We start from the raw sequence: 20,569 nt of genomic DNA on the forward strand, positions 1-20,569 counted from the left end.
TACTCCAATGTCTGGAAATATGATACGGGTGAAGGGGGAAAACTACCCAAGCTGTGCTACCAAGATGACCACCATCTTGGAGAAATCATAATTTTCTTAAATGGAAAGGTGGCTGCCAGAAAAAAAAATCATGGAGTTACGAAGGTTACATGCTGAAATATATTTTTCTTGTGTATATACTACACTCCTGTAAGAAGAGTCAGGAGCAGCATTTATAATCAAATCCTGAAACCACTGACTTCCTGTAACTGTAAAACTACAAGGACCAGAGAAGATAAAAGTAGGGTTTCTTAACTAGGTTAAGACTACAAGATTCAAAATTTCATGGGGATCCATGCCTGGGCGAACTGACATGGAATAACATTACAGCAATTGTCACGCAGTGAATATGCAGTGTGATTACAAATTTAATATGCAACATAAAACAAGTTTCCTCCATGAAAATGTATTTTATTTTTATTTATTAACTTGAAAATACACAGAGAATAATCACCCATATTTACAACACAGCCAACTTCTTTCAACATGTCCGACACCCACATCTATCAAAATCTGTTTCCTTTCCATTGCGTTCCATCACCTACGGCCTTTGCCCTTCTTCTTGGCACCACCGCCACCTTGCTGAGACTGTCCTTGGTCGCCACCTCCTTGTTTTTGAGTCCTCGATTTCAATTTTGGTATCATTTGCCCCAGATACAGCATGAGTGAGTCACCTGCAAGTACAGAATATATCAGGGAGAGTCAATAATTATCTACACTTTTGCTGTCACTTTCCATAGATTGACCATACAACTTTCTGCCTGTGCTTGTCAATAGTGTACATTTCTTCACACTCTTTTTCTTTTCTCATTATTGCAGGCCACTCTCCATTTGCACCAAAGAAGAATGGTGAGCAGTGATTCGTGGCATGATTCTGACAAACTGAGGAGTGACTATCGATGAAGTGGCAAGTCATCTGCTCATTATTCCTGCATATTCTGATGCAAGTCTTTGGTGGATTTTGGCTCCTAGAACACCTTCAGACTACAACAAAAGGGTCACTGATCTTTGGTGTAAATGTGGAGTGGAGCAACCATGTTTACCTTGCAACAACGAGAAAAGGAAATGAGCAATGAAAGTTAAATATATTGATGCGTTCACTGGTTTCTAGAGCATAAACTACGGGGATCGAGCTGGTGAACGCTTAGGGGTCAGATGGTAGAGCAAGGTTACATGGTATGTTCCCCATACAATCTCTCTAACAAGCCTCTGGCAGAGTGGAAAGATTTCAAAGGATGTCGATGATGTACATCTTACCTCTCAGCCAAGCGGATGTGTGTAGACGTCAGGCGACAGAGCACTGAGTCCTGAGTTCGGCGGCTCACGGTCTTCTTTCCCATGGCAGGCGACGAAGTTTAAGCTGATCTTGGAGAGATGCCTTTTGAGAAGGCATCTGAACGACGTTTTGGCCGCGGCTTAAATTACAAGCCGTGGTACTGAAGACAGTCAACTTGCTTAAGTACTTACTGGTTGCCTTCGGAGAAAGCTACGTCTCGGAATCCTGAGCTGGGCTAGAGACCTGATAGTGTGCAGGAGGTCCTCGCCTGTTAGCTCGTATCCTTCTAGAGGTTCCTCTGAATTCTGAGATCCCGAATTCTAATGCCTACCTCTTTTACGCTGCTGGCAAATACTTCCTAGCTGCATGCTCAGCTCTTCCGTATTTGCCAGCCGATGATGGGTTTGAACCCGGTAGTAATGAAGAATGCAGTGTCTCTTGACTCTTGACGTCATATGCTTCCGCTATTTGTGGAATGTTACCTTGTGCAGTGTATTGTCGCTTAGCCGAGTAACAATGTCTGGAGAGAGATTTTAGCTTATTACAGAGTCTCCCTTGAATCGTTCCACAATATGTTAAAGCAACAACAAATGTACACTGTAAACATGGGTGCCCAGAAAGCAGTACAGCCAACGTAAAGAAAATTACAGCAATACATACAAACAGATATACAGGTTCATTCAAAAGTTCCAGGACACCATTTTCCCCTGAAACGGCTGTGATAATGGCAGATGCAACTTCAACTGGGTACATCGGGATAAGGGGCCCATGTGTGAAGGTGCTTCCAGGACATGGCCTCCATATTGGTTCGAGGTCAAATTTTTCAAATGGCAAGGGGGGCCATGTAAGGTATCAAAACACATCAGAATTTAGAAAGATGGCAACCATGTGCTGTGGTACCCACTGGCATGTCCTAGAGGATGAGCTCAATGTGGTTCCCAATATGCCGAACACACTCTTCGAGGTGTGAGATCCACTCTGTATGCATATGTGGAGTATTTGATCACATGTTTCCGGAATAAGTATAGAGTGCTGGAACTGCAACCAGCACAGTATTTCCTTTTTGCTTTCAATTTTCCTTTTCCAGTGTTTTGCTGTTGTCCTTCATCTTTGCCCCGAATAACTCAACAGTAAACTTTCAAGACAAACAACAAGTCCAATCCATGATCACATACAAAATAATAACAATATGGAAATATCTTTTACTTGTTCAAATTGTTTTTTTTTTCCATAACTCCTAGGACAAAGTACTGAGGATATGTACATTTTTTTCAAAAATTATTCTATAGTTGTGCGAGTTGACTACCATTCATGACTTCCATGTGTTTAAATTTTAAATATGGAAGAAAATTACAGAAAACTCGTACCCAATGTATTTTATATTATTTGATGCTTATGTAAATATTTCACGCACAATTCCCGGAGCCAACAGTTCTGGCATAATTCCCAGTGAGTAAGTTGCCTGATTTTCCATACTGTATGTATGCAGCCACATTCAATAGCTTCTTGGTTGCCACTGGCATTTATTTTTACTGTCGGATAAGATTTTAAAAACAAATATACAGCATGGAAACAATATTATGCGAGCAGGGTGCCAGGGCGAAGTCTTACACATTCTTTCAAAAAATTCATTTACAGTGTTCCCACAGACTTGATAATCCTGGAGTACCTGGAGAAGTCAGGGAAACTAGGCTAGGAGTGATGTCATTCAAGACAGGAAGATTTTTAAAATAATTCAAAACCTGGTCAAGTCCAGGTAATTAAATGATTTTTTTTTGCCACAATTGGTAACCAAAAATGCATTTTGTTATTCCCTTCCTTCCCTCTTGATTAATACTAAATACCAAAATGTTATTTTATTTTATTTTTAATTTATTTTCAACACTGTTCAAAAAACCTGATTCATTTGATAAACTTGCGAAGTTTAACTTTTATTTACTGGGAAGTTAAATCACAATACAGTAGTTGGAAAAGTTATTTAAAATTCCCTGAAAAAGTCAGGGACTTTGATTTTGCAAAATAGGGGTGAACCCTCACCTAACACCACACACACATATTTTGCTTACCATATGTTATTTGATGCATTTGCAATAAACAATTCATAAGTTTTGTAGAGATACTTACACTGCACAGGTTTTTATAGTCTATCCGTATCATATTACGTTGTTTTTTTTACTTTCGGACAGAAGTATGAGTCTGTCATGTGGTTCAATACATACAGGTTAGAAAATGCCGTTCTTTGAGGATTTGTACCATTGAAATTATAAAATGAGATAAATATATGGAAGATTATGGAGCTCTCCTGATTTGCTAAAACCCTCAAATGCTGGCTGTGACATGTGTTACATTTTGGTGCAGTTGCTAATGCCGACATGTGAGAAATCTGTTAGACAGATTTTCACTTAGTATGTAAGTTTTGGAACATACTGTGTGACAGGTAATGTTTGAAATTTGTGTTTTCAGTACTACATGAGCATTCAGATGGTCATTCCATGCCAAATAAAAAAAAAGTGTTATTTCCAACCAAACGCCTCCGATTTTTCTGAAACTCTACTAGTTGGTAGTCTTCATGAAGATATGAAATCCTGAGAAATTGTAGCTTCCTGTGTGGCATAGTTATGGAGTTTTGGGGGCTTAAAAATACAAAAAATTGTTGATATTTAGTCTGCGTTCGAGACTTTCATGGATAATTGCTCTTACCCTAATTGACGTAGAGAGCTGGTTGTAGTCTTGTTTGAAAGGACATGAAATAAGCTTTCCAACGGTGTATCACATCACTATATTTAGAATAAAATATTTTCATGGTCATCCACTTTGACCTTTAACTTTTGAAGATGCATATCTGCGACATCCTTGGAACTGAAATATATTGTTAACACAAAGTTACACTATAACATAACTGAATTTGAAGTTGGGATGATTATGGGATAATTAAAGAAAAACAATTTAATTAGTATCGGTGTATTTTTTCAGCCAGTTATTTCTAGTGGGAGTTTGCAACACTGCACTATTGCAATGCAGAGTTGCTAATGTGAAATACTTCTGCAACTAGAAAGTGAAGAATGTGTGCAGGAGTCTTGTTTGAAACAAGTGTGGTAGAATGTTGAATAGATAGTGTGCTTAGTGTGACAGTTTTAATTTGACCTGACTTTTTTTAAATAAGATATTTTGATGACCCGCATCATGGCATCATCCAGATTAGAAAGGCTTGAAGATTTTGAAATCCGTTGAAACCTTGACAGTCCATATTTTGAAATTAATAAGTATCACCTGGAAATTAACACCAAAGCAGGAACAAACAGTGGATATCCACAGACAGATCAACACTTCAAACATGAATGAAGTCTGCAGAATTCATAGAAATTCTAGTCTACAAAATGCACACCTGATCGGAAATTCTTTCATGCCAACAAGCTTAATTTCTCAAGCATTTAAAAGAAACAGTTCTTGATAGGCACTACATTGTACTTTGTGATTCTGTAGAAAATTACTCCTGTGTTGCAAGATGCCTCACAAGGTTTTCACTGGAATAATGGTCAAGCAACAACAATACATCCATTCACTATTTATTATGGAAATCCCAATACTTTGACAGTCATAACTAAAAATTTGGTTGACATATCAGATAGCATGATACAGCATTAATTGCTTACTCCAGAAAGTACTTATTACATTTTTGAAGGATAAATTTCGTTCTGACAACCGGGCCAAGATATATTACTTTTCTGATGGGGCAGCAGCACACTACAAAAATAGCAAAAATGTCATCAACGTTGCCTACCATGAGGATGATTTTTCTATGTTGTGTGACAGAATTCCATTCCAGGAATCCAAATGGTTCATGCAGTACTTCCTTTTCCAAAAGATGTCATACATATGAAACGTTATTCTGCATGTGATGAATTTATAGAACATCGTTTCATTATATGTTCAAATACCTTAGAATTTACAGACATTACTGGATATTTTACTTGTGTATATAATAACAACTGGTGGTTAGTGTGTGTTCAGAAAGTGTCTGAAGACACCGGTGATTTACAAATTAACTTTCTTCAACCTCATGGACCATCAGTATCATTTTTATGTCACCATTTGGTCCAACTGGACATTTGTTGGGTCCCAAGGTGCAATGTTCTAACAAAAGTGGGTCCTTCCACTGCTACAAGAAGAACGTACACTTTAACAACGGAAGAAAGCCAGCTTGCCATGCAAAAACTGAATGAATGAATACTGAAAAACAACCTGTGAACTATGGTGCATGTAAGTTATTTATCAGGAAACAAACATTCTTTCCATTTTTCACTACTGTAGATAATCATATTATTCTTAAATGTAAATAACAACAGTGTTGCAAACTAATACTAGAAATAATCGGCTGAAAAAAATACACTTACTAATTAAATTGTTTCTCTTTAATTATCCCATAATCAGTTATGTTATAGTGCAACCTTGTGTTAACAATATATTTCAGTTCCAAGGATATCGCAGATATGCATTTTCAAAAGTTCAAGGTCCAAAAGTTAAAGTGGATGACCTTGAAAAGATTATATTCTAAATATAGTGATGCGATACACCCTTGGAAAGCTTATTTCATGTCCTCTCAAACAAGATTACAACCAGCTCACTACGTCAATTAGGGTGAGAGCAATTATCCATGAAAATCTCGAGCGCAGACCAAAAATCGACAATTTTTGTATTTTCAAGCCCCCAAAATTCCATAACTATGCCACACAGGATGCTACAATTTCTCAGGATTCATGAAGACTACCAAATAGTAGAGTTTCATAAATTCTGAGATGGTCGGGTTGTGGACTTTGTTGATTTGACATGGAATGACCCTGTTGCGACTAAGGTTAGATACTAATTCTGCCAGTTGGCAACATTGTGTGCTTGCCAGCTGAGAGCTTGTCAGTCGTGGGAATCAGACAGGAGGGTGTGTGCAATACGAGCACTATTTCATAAACAGCGTTGGCAACGATCCTGAAAAACAGATATTCTTGCTTCATTCAGAAGGTGTGTGTGTGATCATATCATGTATGTATTAGTGTAGTTTGTGTCAAGACAACACATCAAGTGAAAATTTTGAGTGTTATTTTATTTGCAAATACAAAACGATAGTTATCATACATGTCTCCCATTCAAGTGATTGAACCAGTCTTACAGTTCAAATATCAGAGTTTTAGTAAAACATCATGGTCCTCAGTCAGTTATTTAAAATGTTCGACAAACAATTATCACAATAAATATCCATACAAAAACAGATGTCATAAGTAATTAGTATAGTTTAATGTGATTTTGCCTATATTTGGGAAGATAGTCTTGAAGATAAGATTTTTTGTGGGTGAAGGGTTTATGAATTTTGACATCATTCCTTTCTCAGTTATGGTGCTTCAAGACAAGTTGTACCAAAAAAAAGTGTTCTGTAAGGGTCTGGTCTTCTTGAACCTAGTTTTAACTGTGATTAAAACCAACTTCAGTTAACCTAACCATGACAGAAAATGAAACATAGTCTCAATTGTCATTCATTAGTAGATTATTCAAAATACATACGTGTTGGAAAGCTGGGGTTTACAGGTGAATCGTCATCATTCTTGAGTTGAATGCGAATACGGCCTCTGTACAGCAATTCTTTACTCCGTTCCCGGGAATACAATTTGTTCTCAACACCAACTTTCATTCCAGCTGCTGAAAGAACATCCCGTATTTCCTGGTGGGTGGGATTGTCTACTGCCTACAAAAAAGCAATGGCCAATTACTAAATGAAACACCAAGATATATCTGAAAGTGAAAAATTATACCGAAATCTAATATCAGAGTGGCCACTCTAGGACCATGATAAATTGCCAGTTTTAAAGCCGAACTTTCATGAAGAGCCTAGGCATGCCTACAGACTGCCGGTCTCCCTCCCACGCTTTCCTTCGTCACCTCTAAGTGTGGAGATCTTCAACCAGTATTGGAATAGTCGGGGGGGGGGGGGGGTGTCAGCCCGACGTATCCCCAGCCAGATTACGCTCACTCGCTCGGAGCTCCTTAATTTCTTCATTATGGTGGGTTGCCACTGGCCCTATACGTAGGCCGAATAAATTCCGACCAGAGTCGGATTCGAACCTACGCCATCCCGCAGCGAACAATCTCAAGACGAGTGAACGCCTTAACCTGCTCGGCTACGGAGGAGGACGGCCATTCACATACTGACTAGAAATACTTCTACAAACAAAAGTCACAGATGTTATGGGGTACAGTAATCGATGAAAAATTTTGAATTGCATAAGGATTTCCAATTTACCTAATCAACTTCATGATATCTTGCAATAATCTTCAGCCTGTAAGATTAATTGTTCTACAAAGGACACTAACAAAGCAAATGGATTGATAGAATTCAGTTTTATTTTACATGCAGCTTTCTTCTTTTCTCCTTCATTGATAAATATAAAAGTTAAACTGTGAAAAACTTCCTCAGGCCATTAACAAATATGTACAGAATAGAGAATAGTTGTAATGTTTATTATTCAAATAAATTCTTGTTAAGTTTGATCCTGATTTTCCATTGAAGTTGAAATTACCTACCTTTAAGGGTCAAAACACATATAATGGTTTAAAACATACTAAATAATTAACGTCATGAGATATCAAGATTCTATAACCAACATGCCCTACCAAACCTGAGTCACGTGGCCAAACCCAGGTGAGATGTCTATTCCAAGGAGGGGGAGCAACCAGAGAGGCCTGCATCACGGAGTGCCGAGTTCAGGATAAGCCAGCCTACCAGTAGACGGAAGCAGCGTTCCAGAGAAGGAGAGCAACCAGAGAGGCTCGCACCAGAAAATGCCGATTCCGGAACAAGCCAGCCCACCGCCAGAGGGAAGCAGTGTTCCAGAGGAGAGAGCAGTCCATTCCAAGGAGGAAAGCAGGACATCGGATGACTCGGAAGGCCTGATATCAATTACCCACATATCCTCTCACTACCTTACCCCATCACAAATAAGTTTTCCATCTCCCTCCAAGTGGACAACGCCCACAAAATAAGTGTGGGAATCCAGGGAAAAGAATCACCATCATCGTAGCAGAGCTCACCATCCTCAAGTTTGGGGTAGCAAATGTAAATATGTTTAAATTGTGATCGTGCACACCTGTACTACAGACTAAGGAACAAAAGTCTTCAGATCTCTGAAAAATGTCCCATGTACAGTCTGTACCAAAATAACTGCACCACCACTAAAAATGAGGAGAATATTGAAATATGTTTAAATTGCCATTGTAATAATGTGCAAAACAAATTACACCTGGGATTTTTCCTTGATTCTTTTTGTTATTTTGCACTGCTCTCTTTCATTCCACTCTCTGCCAACAGGCGTCTCTGACATCTGTGTGCAAATGGCTGCCGCTTGTTCCTGACGTGCAGCCGTGTTTATTGGTGGAAATCATGTGAATAGTAGGTGGAAAATCTGTGTAATGGATTTCACTCTATCACTAGATTACTAAAGTGTGTCTGATAGGTAGTCTGGACTATTCTCAATTACTAAAGCGCAGTAACTATGACCAGTGTAGAGGCATGGGGAATTTCCTAAATGATACTTCTTCATGCAAACAAGGCAAGATTCTGGCCCTGAAATCAGCTGTTTTTTCATATATAGACATATAAAACAAGGCACAGGATTAAAAATACAGAACAACTCAGACTGAATTTATTCTCTTGATCAGTTACAAAACAACAATTAATTATGAGATTATGTACACAATGATGAGCCTTAGATGTATAGTAGTGTAGTGACTAACGCAATCGTCTTATATTCAAGGGGTCCGAGACGAGATTTCTTGTCGGAGATGCCAAATCCCACTTTAAAAACAGAAGGCTCTGTCCCGATTAGCTGTTCTGACTGTAAAGTGAAGTGAGTGTGTGTGTATGCGAGACAGAGAAACAGATATGTTATGTGGTATAAAATCTTTATCTCATGCTGCCCCTACACAGTCAGTAGAAATTTCCCCCACTGGAAATTTCTTAAACACCACACTAACTACAAGTATTTCCCTTACATAGTTTAAATCTACGAATATATCCACCTTGTAATCAAGTGGTTAGTGGTGCTTAGTGGTTCAGATCCCACTTTAAACTGTACGTCCAGTTCCAATTAACCTTGCATGAATAGAACTTTAAATATTTTTTGACGATAATATTGCTGAACTATAATATCTCCCCCTACCCCCTCACTACAATAGACAATGATGATGATGATATCAAATCATGACAATACTGTGAAGTAATAATTCTGTCCGAATAATTTAGTGCTTATAACATCTTTATCTAACATGTGTATATGGTTGAATTAATGTGAATAGAAAAACAAATTTCAAGAAATGAAGAAATGTTACCTTAGTTGAGAATTTATGTGCAAGCATAAGTAAGACTCAAGAGATATGTATTTTATCTGGTTCAACATTTACATACAATTGTTCTTCCAAACAACAAAACATTATTACTATATTAATTACTACATTAAAGCAAGAAAATATATCTTATTGCATTTATCTATGTCAGTATTATTACAGTGATATATTCATTATAGTATTAGTATTATCATTGCCAGAGTAAAGCCAATAATTGTGAAAACAAATAAATCTCTGCAGGTTTCACACTTAGAAAGATACTGACAAAATATTTTACCATATTTTTTGGAATCCTTCTTCCCTCAGCCTTTGTTTTCTTGCTGTTGATATATGCTGGGTACAAACACACCCATCTACAAAGAAAAATATGACATTTACTTTCAAATGTACATAGCACAGACACCTCATTTTTGTAACAATGCCTAGTGCAGGTGAAGGGAACAATTTCTGGAATGTTGGTAAAATCTGACTTACCTTGTAGCGAAGGAACTAAAAGGAAGAGCACAAAACACATTTAAAACTTACATTCGAGCTTTCAACCTTCTCTGAGTCATCAGGAAAGAAAAGGTTGCAACAGAAAGGAAGCAATCAAAAGTCGATGGCATCTGTTTGATGCTTTGACTGATTTTGCCACTAGGTGTCCTAGCAATCTCAGAGTGGACCAACACTACATCCGCTCATGTTGATACTTTGAAGACAGCGCCACAGGGGCATTTGCATATTCTTACAATGTAAGGCATTATTTGACACACTTGGCCTCCCCTTCCCCATTCTCTCTCTCTCTTGCTTGTCCCTACCATGATCAGGATGTACATACCATTGAAATTTCCCATTTCTAAAAACCCTCAATTTACATGTACAGGTGGTGGACATTGAAACTGAAACACCTCGAACACAGACACTAACCTTTATTAGTATGGTGTTGGGCTGCCTTTTGCAGCCAGTGTACAGCAGCAACATGTCTGGGGAAAAAACCGATAGAGGTCTTGCACAGTGGTGAGAGGGATTTGCAGCCATTTCCCCTGACGCACATGTTGTTGGTGGTGGGAAATGTTGCCACACTTGATCCTCCAAAAGACCCAATAAGGGCTCAATAATGTTCAGGTACAGCAACTGGTGGGCCATGGCAGATGTTCAACCTCACGTTAATGCTCATCGAACCACTCTGACTTGTTTAGCATTGCGTGTAGGTGCATTATCATCCTGGAACACTCCACCACCATCCGGGAACACTATTTTCACCATAGGGTGCAGATGGTTCTTCAGAATGGCGCTATAGTCCTCCCTCTAGAACGATCAGTGGTCCCAAAGACTGCCATGATATTGCACGCTACACAATCACAGATTGCAATCCCATGTTTCACTCTGGGCACTAAGCAGTCTCGTTGGTATGTTTCGGATGGACTTCTCTACATGTAATCGGAAAAACAGTGAAGGTGGACTCATCCGGGGAACACAACACATTTCAGGTCATCTAAAGTCCATGATTTGTGCTGCTGGCACCAGTCAATCCACTATTTGGCATTGCTGCTGGTGATCAAGGGTTTCAGTACAGCAACCCAGCCATGGATGTTGGCCCTATGAAGTTCTCGACGGATGGTTTTGGTAGAAACAGGTTTAGTCAAGTATGTATTTAATTCTGCGGTGACTTTTGCAGTGGTGGTTTACACTTTTTGGACACAATCCTCTTCAATGCCCTGACATCTCTGTCAGACAGCTTCCACTTCCCCCCACAGTTACTCCTCATGGATGTGGTTTGTCCTTCATTCTGGTACGCTGCCATGACCCTTGATACTGTGGCTCTTGATAACCTACAAATATTCACAGTCTGCGTTACTGGTGCACTGGCGAGACAAGCACCAACAAATTGCCCTCTTTGGAACTCCTATGTCCCCCATTCTACTGTGCGAAATTGAATATTCAACATGCAGTCCAGCTACTACTGTGCCAATGTGACAAGCAGGCACACACCTACATGCTCGAATGTCCACTATGCTGTGCATGACCAAAAGGTGGCGCAGGTGAACCCTCCAGTGGTGTGTTCTATAATCACCGGTGTTTCAGTTTAAATGTCCACCACCTGTATGTGTGGGTTGCTTCGACTCCATCACCCGGTACCGAATAGTACATTCCAGGCCATGACTGCTGGTAGTAACACCTGCAGTTCTGTGCAAATCAAGTCCCTAACAAAACAAGCCAGAAGAGGCAATCTGTTTTCTCTACGCTGATGCTGGTAACAGCACCAGTCCTCTGTGTCTCACATATATTGAAGTGATAGGGAGAGAGAGTAGACTACACTACAGACTGCGGCAGGCACTGCGGAAATGAAGCAAAGGCATGTTAAGTGGCATAGGAACATTTGATTTTCTAAAGGAGATTGTGTTCAATTATATAATAAAAATTATGTACATTACAGATTTATTTGGGTATGCACATGTGAACAGGCAAAAGCCGCTACTGGTCTGTGTAATTTCAATGTATCCAAAAATTCTAATTCAATTAAATGGTACATGAAAATATTTAATTTAAGGTGGGGAGTTTACACTTGTCATTGCACATACTCAGACTGACTTGAAATATATCTACACACATGTGTCACAAATGTTACGGGATATACTAATGTACGAAAAATTGTTAATTGTACAAGAATATTAAAAACACATTTTAACTCATCAACTTCAAAATATCTTATCTTGCAAAAACCTTCCGTCTGTTAGCTAGATTGGTCAGCAAAGGACACTAACAAAGTAAATGGAATGAGATAATTCTGTTTCATTTTCCACACAACTGACATTTTCTTCCTTGACAAAAATAAAAGCTAAAACGTGAGCAACTTTCCTCATATCGTTTATATTCAATGACATTTGGATTAATAGAAGTTGCAACTTTCCCATCCAGAGAAAAATTCATGTCTAATTCCCAGAGCAAACAATGCATGCAGAATTCCCAGTGAGTAGCCACCCAGGATCTAGTGTATGGTGCATGGTTTTCACAATACACACTGAAAAAGTGAGTGATTTGGATTATTTTACTTCAATTTTGTGCCACCTTTGACTAATCGAGAAGATAAGGATGACTGATGATACAATTAAATTGATGAAGGGACACTCACAAACACCTACGCCCAGGCCAGGACTTGAAACCGGGACCATTGGTATCGTAGTACACTGTGCTAGCCACTCTGCCACAGAGGCTGGCCCACTGAAAAAGTGGTATAGCTTATGTGTTAAGTAAATAAAATATATTTATTGGGTGCTATTTATTTATAGTACCATTGCTAGAAACTAGGAAATGGTGTGACAGGTTCATCTTTCTTTTAGGATGGTGCTGTTCATCCTAGAAAAACAATCAAAGAATTGAAAAACACCACTTTCATTTACCTATAACTATCTATTTCACTGAACAAAATGACCTATGGCACAAGGCTTGTGGCTACTTGCACATATTCTTGCCCACACGGCAGTTCTAAACCTGGGGTCCTTCTGTTCCATTCAACTCTTCTCTTCTGCCTAAACCTTCAATTACTCACACCTCTGCGTCAATACTCTTACCACATTTTGGGATCTCATCACTCTGCCTTTCAACTTATGACAACATTTACATTTGATCCTTGTTCTTTCCAAAAACACCACACACTCCATTTCCGAAATAAAAAAATTCTGAACAGGAATTTTTAACAATACTCACATTACCTACACAACCCAGGCAGAAAAAAGCAGACAGTATACAATGGAACCTCAATTTTACGTTTTTCAACGTTAACATGTGGGGGTGACGTGTTGAAATTGTTAATTGTCGTGTAGAAGTGGTTTTTAGTAACTTTTAGTTGGGTACATATTAATAATACAGGGCATTTGTGCATATTTCGCATAGTCAATAATTTAGGACACTTGATCAAGATTGTGTAGTTAAAATTTGTCGCTCAAGTGCTACGAAACTGACATTTTTTTTACGGTGCCCCACAAACCATTCATGGTAAGGTTAGGTTAGGCAAACATAGTTAAAATTTCATTTTAAAATGTAAAATACTGAAATAATCATTGTTTTTGCGGAGAAATCCAGGGTTTCTGTTCCGATCGCGGACCACTCAATTTCGCTTATTTTGCAATTTCTACACATCAGGCCCAAATATTCGCTCCTTTATTTGTTCTCTCAGGAATATCAAATGGAGCGAATTTACAATACCGAAAGTTTCTCCAATTTGTTTGAAATTCGGCATACTCACTAATTTTGGCCTCCTAATCACAAATCTGCAGTTAAATTTGGTGTTCACATGTAGAAATTTTAAAATAAGCAAAATTGAGTGGTCCGCGATTGGCACATTTGCTCATTATTTACCGGAAAATTTTCTGTTTCAAACACTTAAAAAACAATATATACACCCCTGATATTGCTACAACCCCAAATTTTAACTATACTTGCCTAACCTAACCTTACTGTGAATGATTCTTGGGGCTATCAGTCAATGGTGTGTGCACCCGTGCATGGTCTTATGACCTCAAATTTTAACTATGTTTACCTAACCTTACTGGAATGGTCAGTGGGGCTATTCGTCAATGGTTTTCCGGTAATTCCAACAAGGAACCGATAAGAAATCTTATTTTCATAGCACTTTCACGGCCAACGTTGCTCATCGAAGATGCCATTTTCGTATCCTGTAATTTTACGATCCATGCACTGTTGCTAAACTTACCTCAAATGAAATCAGTTCGTATTCCACATCCTCTTCTACATCATGATTGTCACTTTCACTTCTGTTGTTTTAGTCCTCGACGGATTTCTCTGTGGGATCGTTTTGGGCAAAACACCGAAATCCATAAGTTTCTTAATTTGCCCACGGCCATCCTCCTCCACACTGCACCTAACGATCTGTCCAACATTCACAACCTTTTTACTGCTCCCTTCCGCCACTCTAACACGATCAGTGCTCTCCAAGTATGAAATCAACACTGTGGCAATGCTGTAGACACGGTAACTGATTGTGAACGTCAACTGTCCATATCAACAAATATGATTTCCATACTTCTATATGGAGAATGATTGCGAGGATAGAAGCTGTTTTCTTGAAATTTCTACATGTGAGTGCCAAATTTTAACTGCACATCCGTGATTAGGAGGCCAAAATTAGTAAGTATACCGAATTTCAAACAAGTCTGAGATACTTCCGAGATTGTAAATATATACCTATCAAACATTTCAAACGAAGACTTTGTTGTTTATGAACAATTCTAGTTGATTTCAGCTAGCAGAAATGTGTTATTATGAAGTAAAGTAAGCATGTTACTTTACCGTGAAGCAGAACAGCCCGAAGGCTTCGCACAAGTGAATATAACACCCAAAACAACATTCCACAACAGCAACTATAATTTTAAGTAGTTAGGTTAGGTTAGGATTGCTAGGTTTGGTACCAATAGTGACGTTGACCCCAGTTTTATTGCATTTTTATCATGCTACGAATGCAATTTTAACATGCTTCAATTTAGATTTACTTCTGTTAACACATACTACAGGGTTTTAGCAATTACTTAAGATTTTGTTCAATATCTGCTTTCGTAGTTGGGCTAGGTGGGCCAGGTTTGGTTCTCTTAGGGTTAAAATAAAATCCCTAAATGCAATCTTCTAAGGTTCCGATTTACTTCTACATTAACTCCCACTAGTCTACAATACTTACAGTCGCTTGTCAACAGAAAATACATTGTGCATGGAAAGTGTGCATGCTTGGGTAAAGTAATTTTTAAATTTCTTTTTTTTTCTAAATATATTTTTTACAAAAAATCCACACAATGCTCATTACTTTAAGGAAGGTTCAAATTTCAGGTAAGAATTTACAATATAGAGATATTGTAAATTAGTTTACTAGTAGTTATACTCACTAAACATGCAGTCGCACTTACGTACAAGCACATCATATTTGGGGGTAACATGTTTAAATTGCAAATTGAGTTGTAGAACTTGTAAAATAACGTTAATTATCGCGATGATTCCCCATAAAGAAACATAGGAACCATGTTTGATGATGTGAAGAAATGACGATCAACGTCCGTTCCGCTGTCTTAGTGTGTTGCAACGCTTGTCAGAGTGATTCTCTTTGGTTCACAGCATTGGTCGTGGAAGAATGGCGGAGAGGAATGAAAATATTGTTAATGTGCTACAGTTATATAAGTGGAGTGTAGAAGAGGATGGTCGTGGTTTGGTTAACAAATTGATGGAATTTGGTGGTCTGCCGAAGGAGGGTAGTTACATGTGTCCACGCGGGCACGCTTTGAAATTGTACAGAAACCGTGCATGTATTAATAAGAGCATGTGGAATGCAGATTTTAATTACAGGTAAGTTTGAAAACTGTGATTCGGTTCCTTTGATTAAAAATGTCTCTTCACCAGTTACGTGCTACACAAGTGTAGAACCATGGACGTATAGGTCACGCACCATTGGCGAATAGCCCCACGCACCATTCACAGGAAGGTTAGGTTAGGCAAACAGTTAAAATTTGGGGTTGTAGAACCATGCACACACAGGTCACGCACAATTGGCAAATAGCCCCACGCACCATTCACAGGAAGGTTAGGTTAGGTTAGGCAAACATAGTTAAAATTTGTGGTTGGAGTATAACAGGAATATGTATATTTCATTGTGAAACGATAGATCTTGCGATAAATAATGAGCAATTCTACATTGTTGGTTGAGATCATGGACCCTCTTTATTTTCCAATTTCTAGACATGACCTCCAAATTTTAAGTTCAGATTTGTGGTTGTGAGGCCTAAATTAGCGAGTATGCGAAATATTAACAAAATTGGAGAATATCTCTATATTGTAAATTCGCTCCAAATTTCGTGTGACAATGATTGCCAAAATTCTATAATAATTAGTTCCTGTTAGGAGAATTTGAAAAAAATTATAAAACAATCGGAACTGTTACCTCGACGTGTTCATTTCGTTATTCGAGTGTGCATACAAATAGGTTTAACAATAAAAAGCGGCGGAAGCATTCCGAAATGGTAGGTTTTTGCATTCGCGGGTCGAACTTTGGGAATGAATATCTCCGTTATTTGTGCTTTCCGCACGTTGGAACTAATTTTATATTACGTAAATCATCAAAATCAGTCTATTAATACATATTTCACGTAATTCTCGAGGGGGTACGGTGGGTAAAGGCCCCAAAATTACTCATTTGCAGCCTTACAAACGTTTCTCCTCATAGAAAGGCAAAACTACCCCATCGAGTTATGAAGGTGCATGGAGTCTGGGTACGAACTAACACAATTCTAGGCTATGGTGGACGTGATGTAATCAGCATCATGCTTCAGTCGTCCTTATTTCAAACCTCTTCAGATTTGGTAGGTAGCCACTGATGGGGTTACATGAACACATAAGAGCTTTGTACAGGAGCATTGGAGGAAAATTCCTCCTCCTACCCGAGGACAGACACATCGGACGTTGAATCGAGGCCTACCGTGTCAAATAAATTGATAGATTGATTTGCTTTATTTTACTTCGGGCTACACTCAACTTTACGTCCTTATTGCCTTTTGGTGTTAACCGATGGGAGTTAACAACACTGCACGCTCGTCTTTGTGTCCGCATTGTGAATGTGTATGTTTGCTCGTTTGCGTTCTGTGTAGTGATTGCTTCTTTGTGTTCGCAGTGCGTTGTGCATGTGTACGGTGCATGAAGAACAGGTTCCAAAAACTTGTAGATAGTGTAAAATAAGTTTATCCCCAGTAATAATTTAGTGCATCGTTCAAAACCGTGCTTGCAGACAGCTGGCATCTCTTTAGGTAAGTACCTTTTCTTTTTACACTTTTTCATGATAGCCCCAAAAACCATGCACGGGTAGCTCCACAAACCATTCATGTTAGCTCCAAAAAGCATGCACGGGTAGCCCCACGAAACATTTACGGGGACGAGGTATGCCTACGAGGTTAGGTTAGGTTACATTAGCACTCATTTCACTCCTAAATATGTGCTTCATCATCGAAAAATTACCTCAGTACGTTCAATTACGCATATCCAGACAACATCGGTTTTTATCCATTTCGGTACTTGTTTACTATCCTTCGGACACATTTATTTATTTTTACAGCAGAAACTACTTACCGTAATAAGTTCCTGTAGCATTGTCGAACATCGGGAAGGTGTTTTTTTTTATGTGGGAATGTTTCATAGCTGAAATTCATGTTGTTTGTTGAAAATTAATTCCCCGACGGAGAATAGCTAGCCCCACGAAACATTGGCACGTGGATAGGTTAGTTCTGTTAGGTTAGGAAACATAGTTAAAATTTGGTGTCGTGTTAGTATCAGGATCTAGAAATTGGAAATAACTGCGAACCATTGGCGCTAGCCCCACGAACCATTGGCGCGTGGTTAGGTTAGTTCGTCTCAGACAAGCGAAAAGGCCTATGAGAAAGACTTACTGGTAATGTGAAACATTGCAATTAATTTCATCAAAACAACGTTGATACACCTTCAGGAATGTTCCGCGAAGTAGATACGTAAGTACGAATGTCAAAAATTGAAGAAACTAAGTAGTTATAGGTGTCCGAAGGATAGTAAACAATTACCTTTACGTTGTTGAATTCCTTATACAATAACCTTTCCAACGATATATGACACGTATTCCTTAGGAAAGGACGTAAAGTAGAGTCTTACCTTACTTCGCTTTTTGTGCCACTTTTGGCTAATTTCCGGGTACTACTTTACTATACCTGAGACACTGGGAATGATTTCTTTCGCACTTTTTTACATTGCTAACGTACTATTCTGCATTGCGGAACATTTCTTTAGGTGAAATAATGAATTTATAACGAAAATAATGTCTATTTCTTACATTAACGAGTACTTACTGTTGTTCCTTATTTCCCACACACCATCCACGGGTAGCCCCAAAAACCATTGACGTTAGCCCAAAAATTCACTATAGCCCCACGAACCATCACGGGAACGAGGTATGGCTACTAGGTTAGGTTAGGCCTGTTGGGTTCCATTAGCACTCCTTTCGTTCAATGTAGCATATATGGACAACATCAATAGCGCATCAGAAATAGATTTTCGTATAAAACCACATGGATTCGCATTAAAATGGACCAAAACTACATTCCGGAACATCAACAACACTCCAGAAAACAGAAAATGGATTCCGTAAGTACTTTCTCCTGTAAATTTGAAGGAATCCGTCTCAGGTATAGTAAAGTGTTACCACGGGATTCGAGCCCGGGACCTCCGGGGGGTCGTTACGTGATGTGGTAACGACTCCGCCACGGAGGCCGGCCAAATCTTCTGTGTACTGACCAAAGCTAGTTTCATCGGATCGTTGGACAAAATTTAAAATAAATAAATAAAAATCAAACAAGTAACCTTTGAAATAATTATACTAAAGGTTAATACTTCTGAATTCGATATAACAGGTGTCTATCTATTGTAGTCGCTGGGTGGAGTATTTTCATCATTTACTAGGTTCGAAATATTTTCACAGATGTAGGAATGCACCACATCGATAATACATTATCCGACAAAGTGTAAAACCGTTTTTTCTTACCGTTCCCTGTCACTATGTTTTCGTTCTGGATTCCACGCAGACGCCATTTCACTTGACAATCGAAAATTAAAATTCGACTATCGATTTCATTCAATTTCGATTATGTCTATGATTTTGATCAACGAGATATTTTCTTCTTCTTCTTCTTCATCATAACCTATTTCACCACTAGTGTCGATTTTGATCAGCAGTAGGGGTGTGCCATTGTTTAACAATCAAGCCAAGATTTTTTGCTGAATTCTTACATGGAATGGTTTCACTATTAATTTAAAGTTGAATTGGTTCAACAATAGAAATTTCTTGCGATTGATTCGTTCCAATTAGGATATAAAGTGATTTTTCAGGGTTTATCTTAACTCCATTTGATGTACACCATGTGTAAATGATGTGTAGTTAGCTATTAAGGTTGATTTGATATTATATACTAAGGTTAGCAATGAGTATATTTTAATGTCATAACTGGTCTTGTTCATGTGGGTCATGAGCAAGCTACATAGAGATTAGGTAAAGCCATCCGAAGATTGCCGATCTTGCACGAACGCGTGACGTCACCGGAGAAGCAGTGAGCTCGGCTGAAACAGACGGCCCCTATCATTTATATGGGAGATTCAGAGAGCGAAAGTATATTATTACTTTTAGGAGGGGAAAAATAATAATTGTCATCCTCCAAGATGGTATTGAGGCATCCTTTTAATGATTAGTTACATAATTGAAAACGCGCTACTTTAAAAAGGGGGCAAAGTACATGTGAAAAAATGTATTTTGAAATTCCATATTCCTGAAACTTTTTTGACCGATGCGCTACAAAGAAAGTTGCGTGTTCTGCTTTAGAATTTCGTCATTTTTCAAATCGTAATATAATTTTAACAAAAAAGTAGAATTCAAGAGTTTTAAAAAATAATTGATTAATAGACTTATTTTATTTTACTTCGCTTATCTGTCACATATGGCTAATCGCAAAGATGAGGATGCGTGATGATATGATGAAATTGAAGAAACGAAAGTAGACCCAGGGCGGGGATTCGAACCTGGGTACCCTTGGCATCGTAAACCGGTGTGCTAACCACTTCGCCACGGAGGCCAGCATTACAAGGAAATAAACAAAAAATGGCATCTATGTTTTAATATGCGAGAAACATTTGTGAGGAGGTTATTGAAGTAACAAATAATTATTACAAGACGCTGTGATGAAAATTATTAATATATCTGAAATATCGATAGTTGGCCTTGCAGTCTCTAAATGTACTTTTAGGGTTACGCAAAACCTTTACTCAAAATTGCTAGTGTAAATTTATAAGATATTAAAATTTAAAACTTATTCCTGTTCGAAAAAA

The 20,569-nt window shown here is 38.4% G+C and overlaps 1 protein-coding gene across 1 annotated transcript; it reads right to left on the reverse strand.

Annotated features, from left to right (window-relative positions):
- Window positions 1–444: 444 nt before the first annotated feature.
- Window positions 445–19,288, reverse strand: LOC145977986 (signal recognition particle 19 kDa protein-like). Its single transcript, XM_083110340.1, has 4 exons — window positions 19,236–19,288; window positions 9,978–10,053; window positions 6,866–7,046; window positions 445–713 (listed from the first exon to the last, which is right to left on the reverse strand). Exons 1-4 carry the CDS (start codon window positions 19,280–19,282, stop codon window positions 577–579), a joined length of 441 nt encoding a protein of 146 aa, XP_082966466.1. The 5' UTR covers window positions 19,283–19,288; the 3' UTR covers window positions 445–576.
- Between the last annotated feature and the right edge of the window lie 1,281 nt (window positions 19,289–20,569).

This window comes from Lepisma saccharinum, chromosome 24 (assembly GCF_977018435.1).
Source record: "Lepisma saccharinum chromosome 24, izLepSacc3.1, whole genome shotgun sequence".
In the NCBI taxonomy this organism is placed as follows: Eukaryota; Metazoa; Arthropoda; class Insecta; order Zygentoma; family Lepismatidae; genus Lepisma; species Lepisma saccharinum.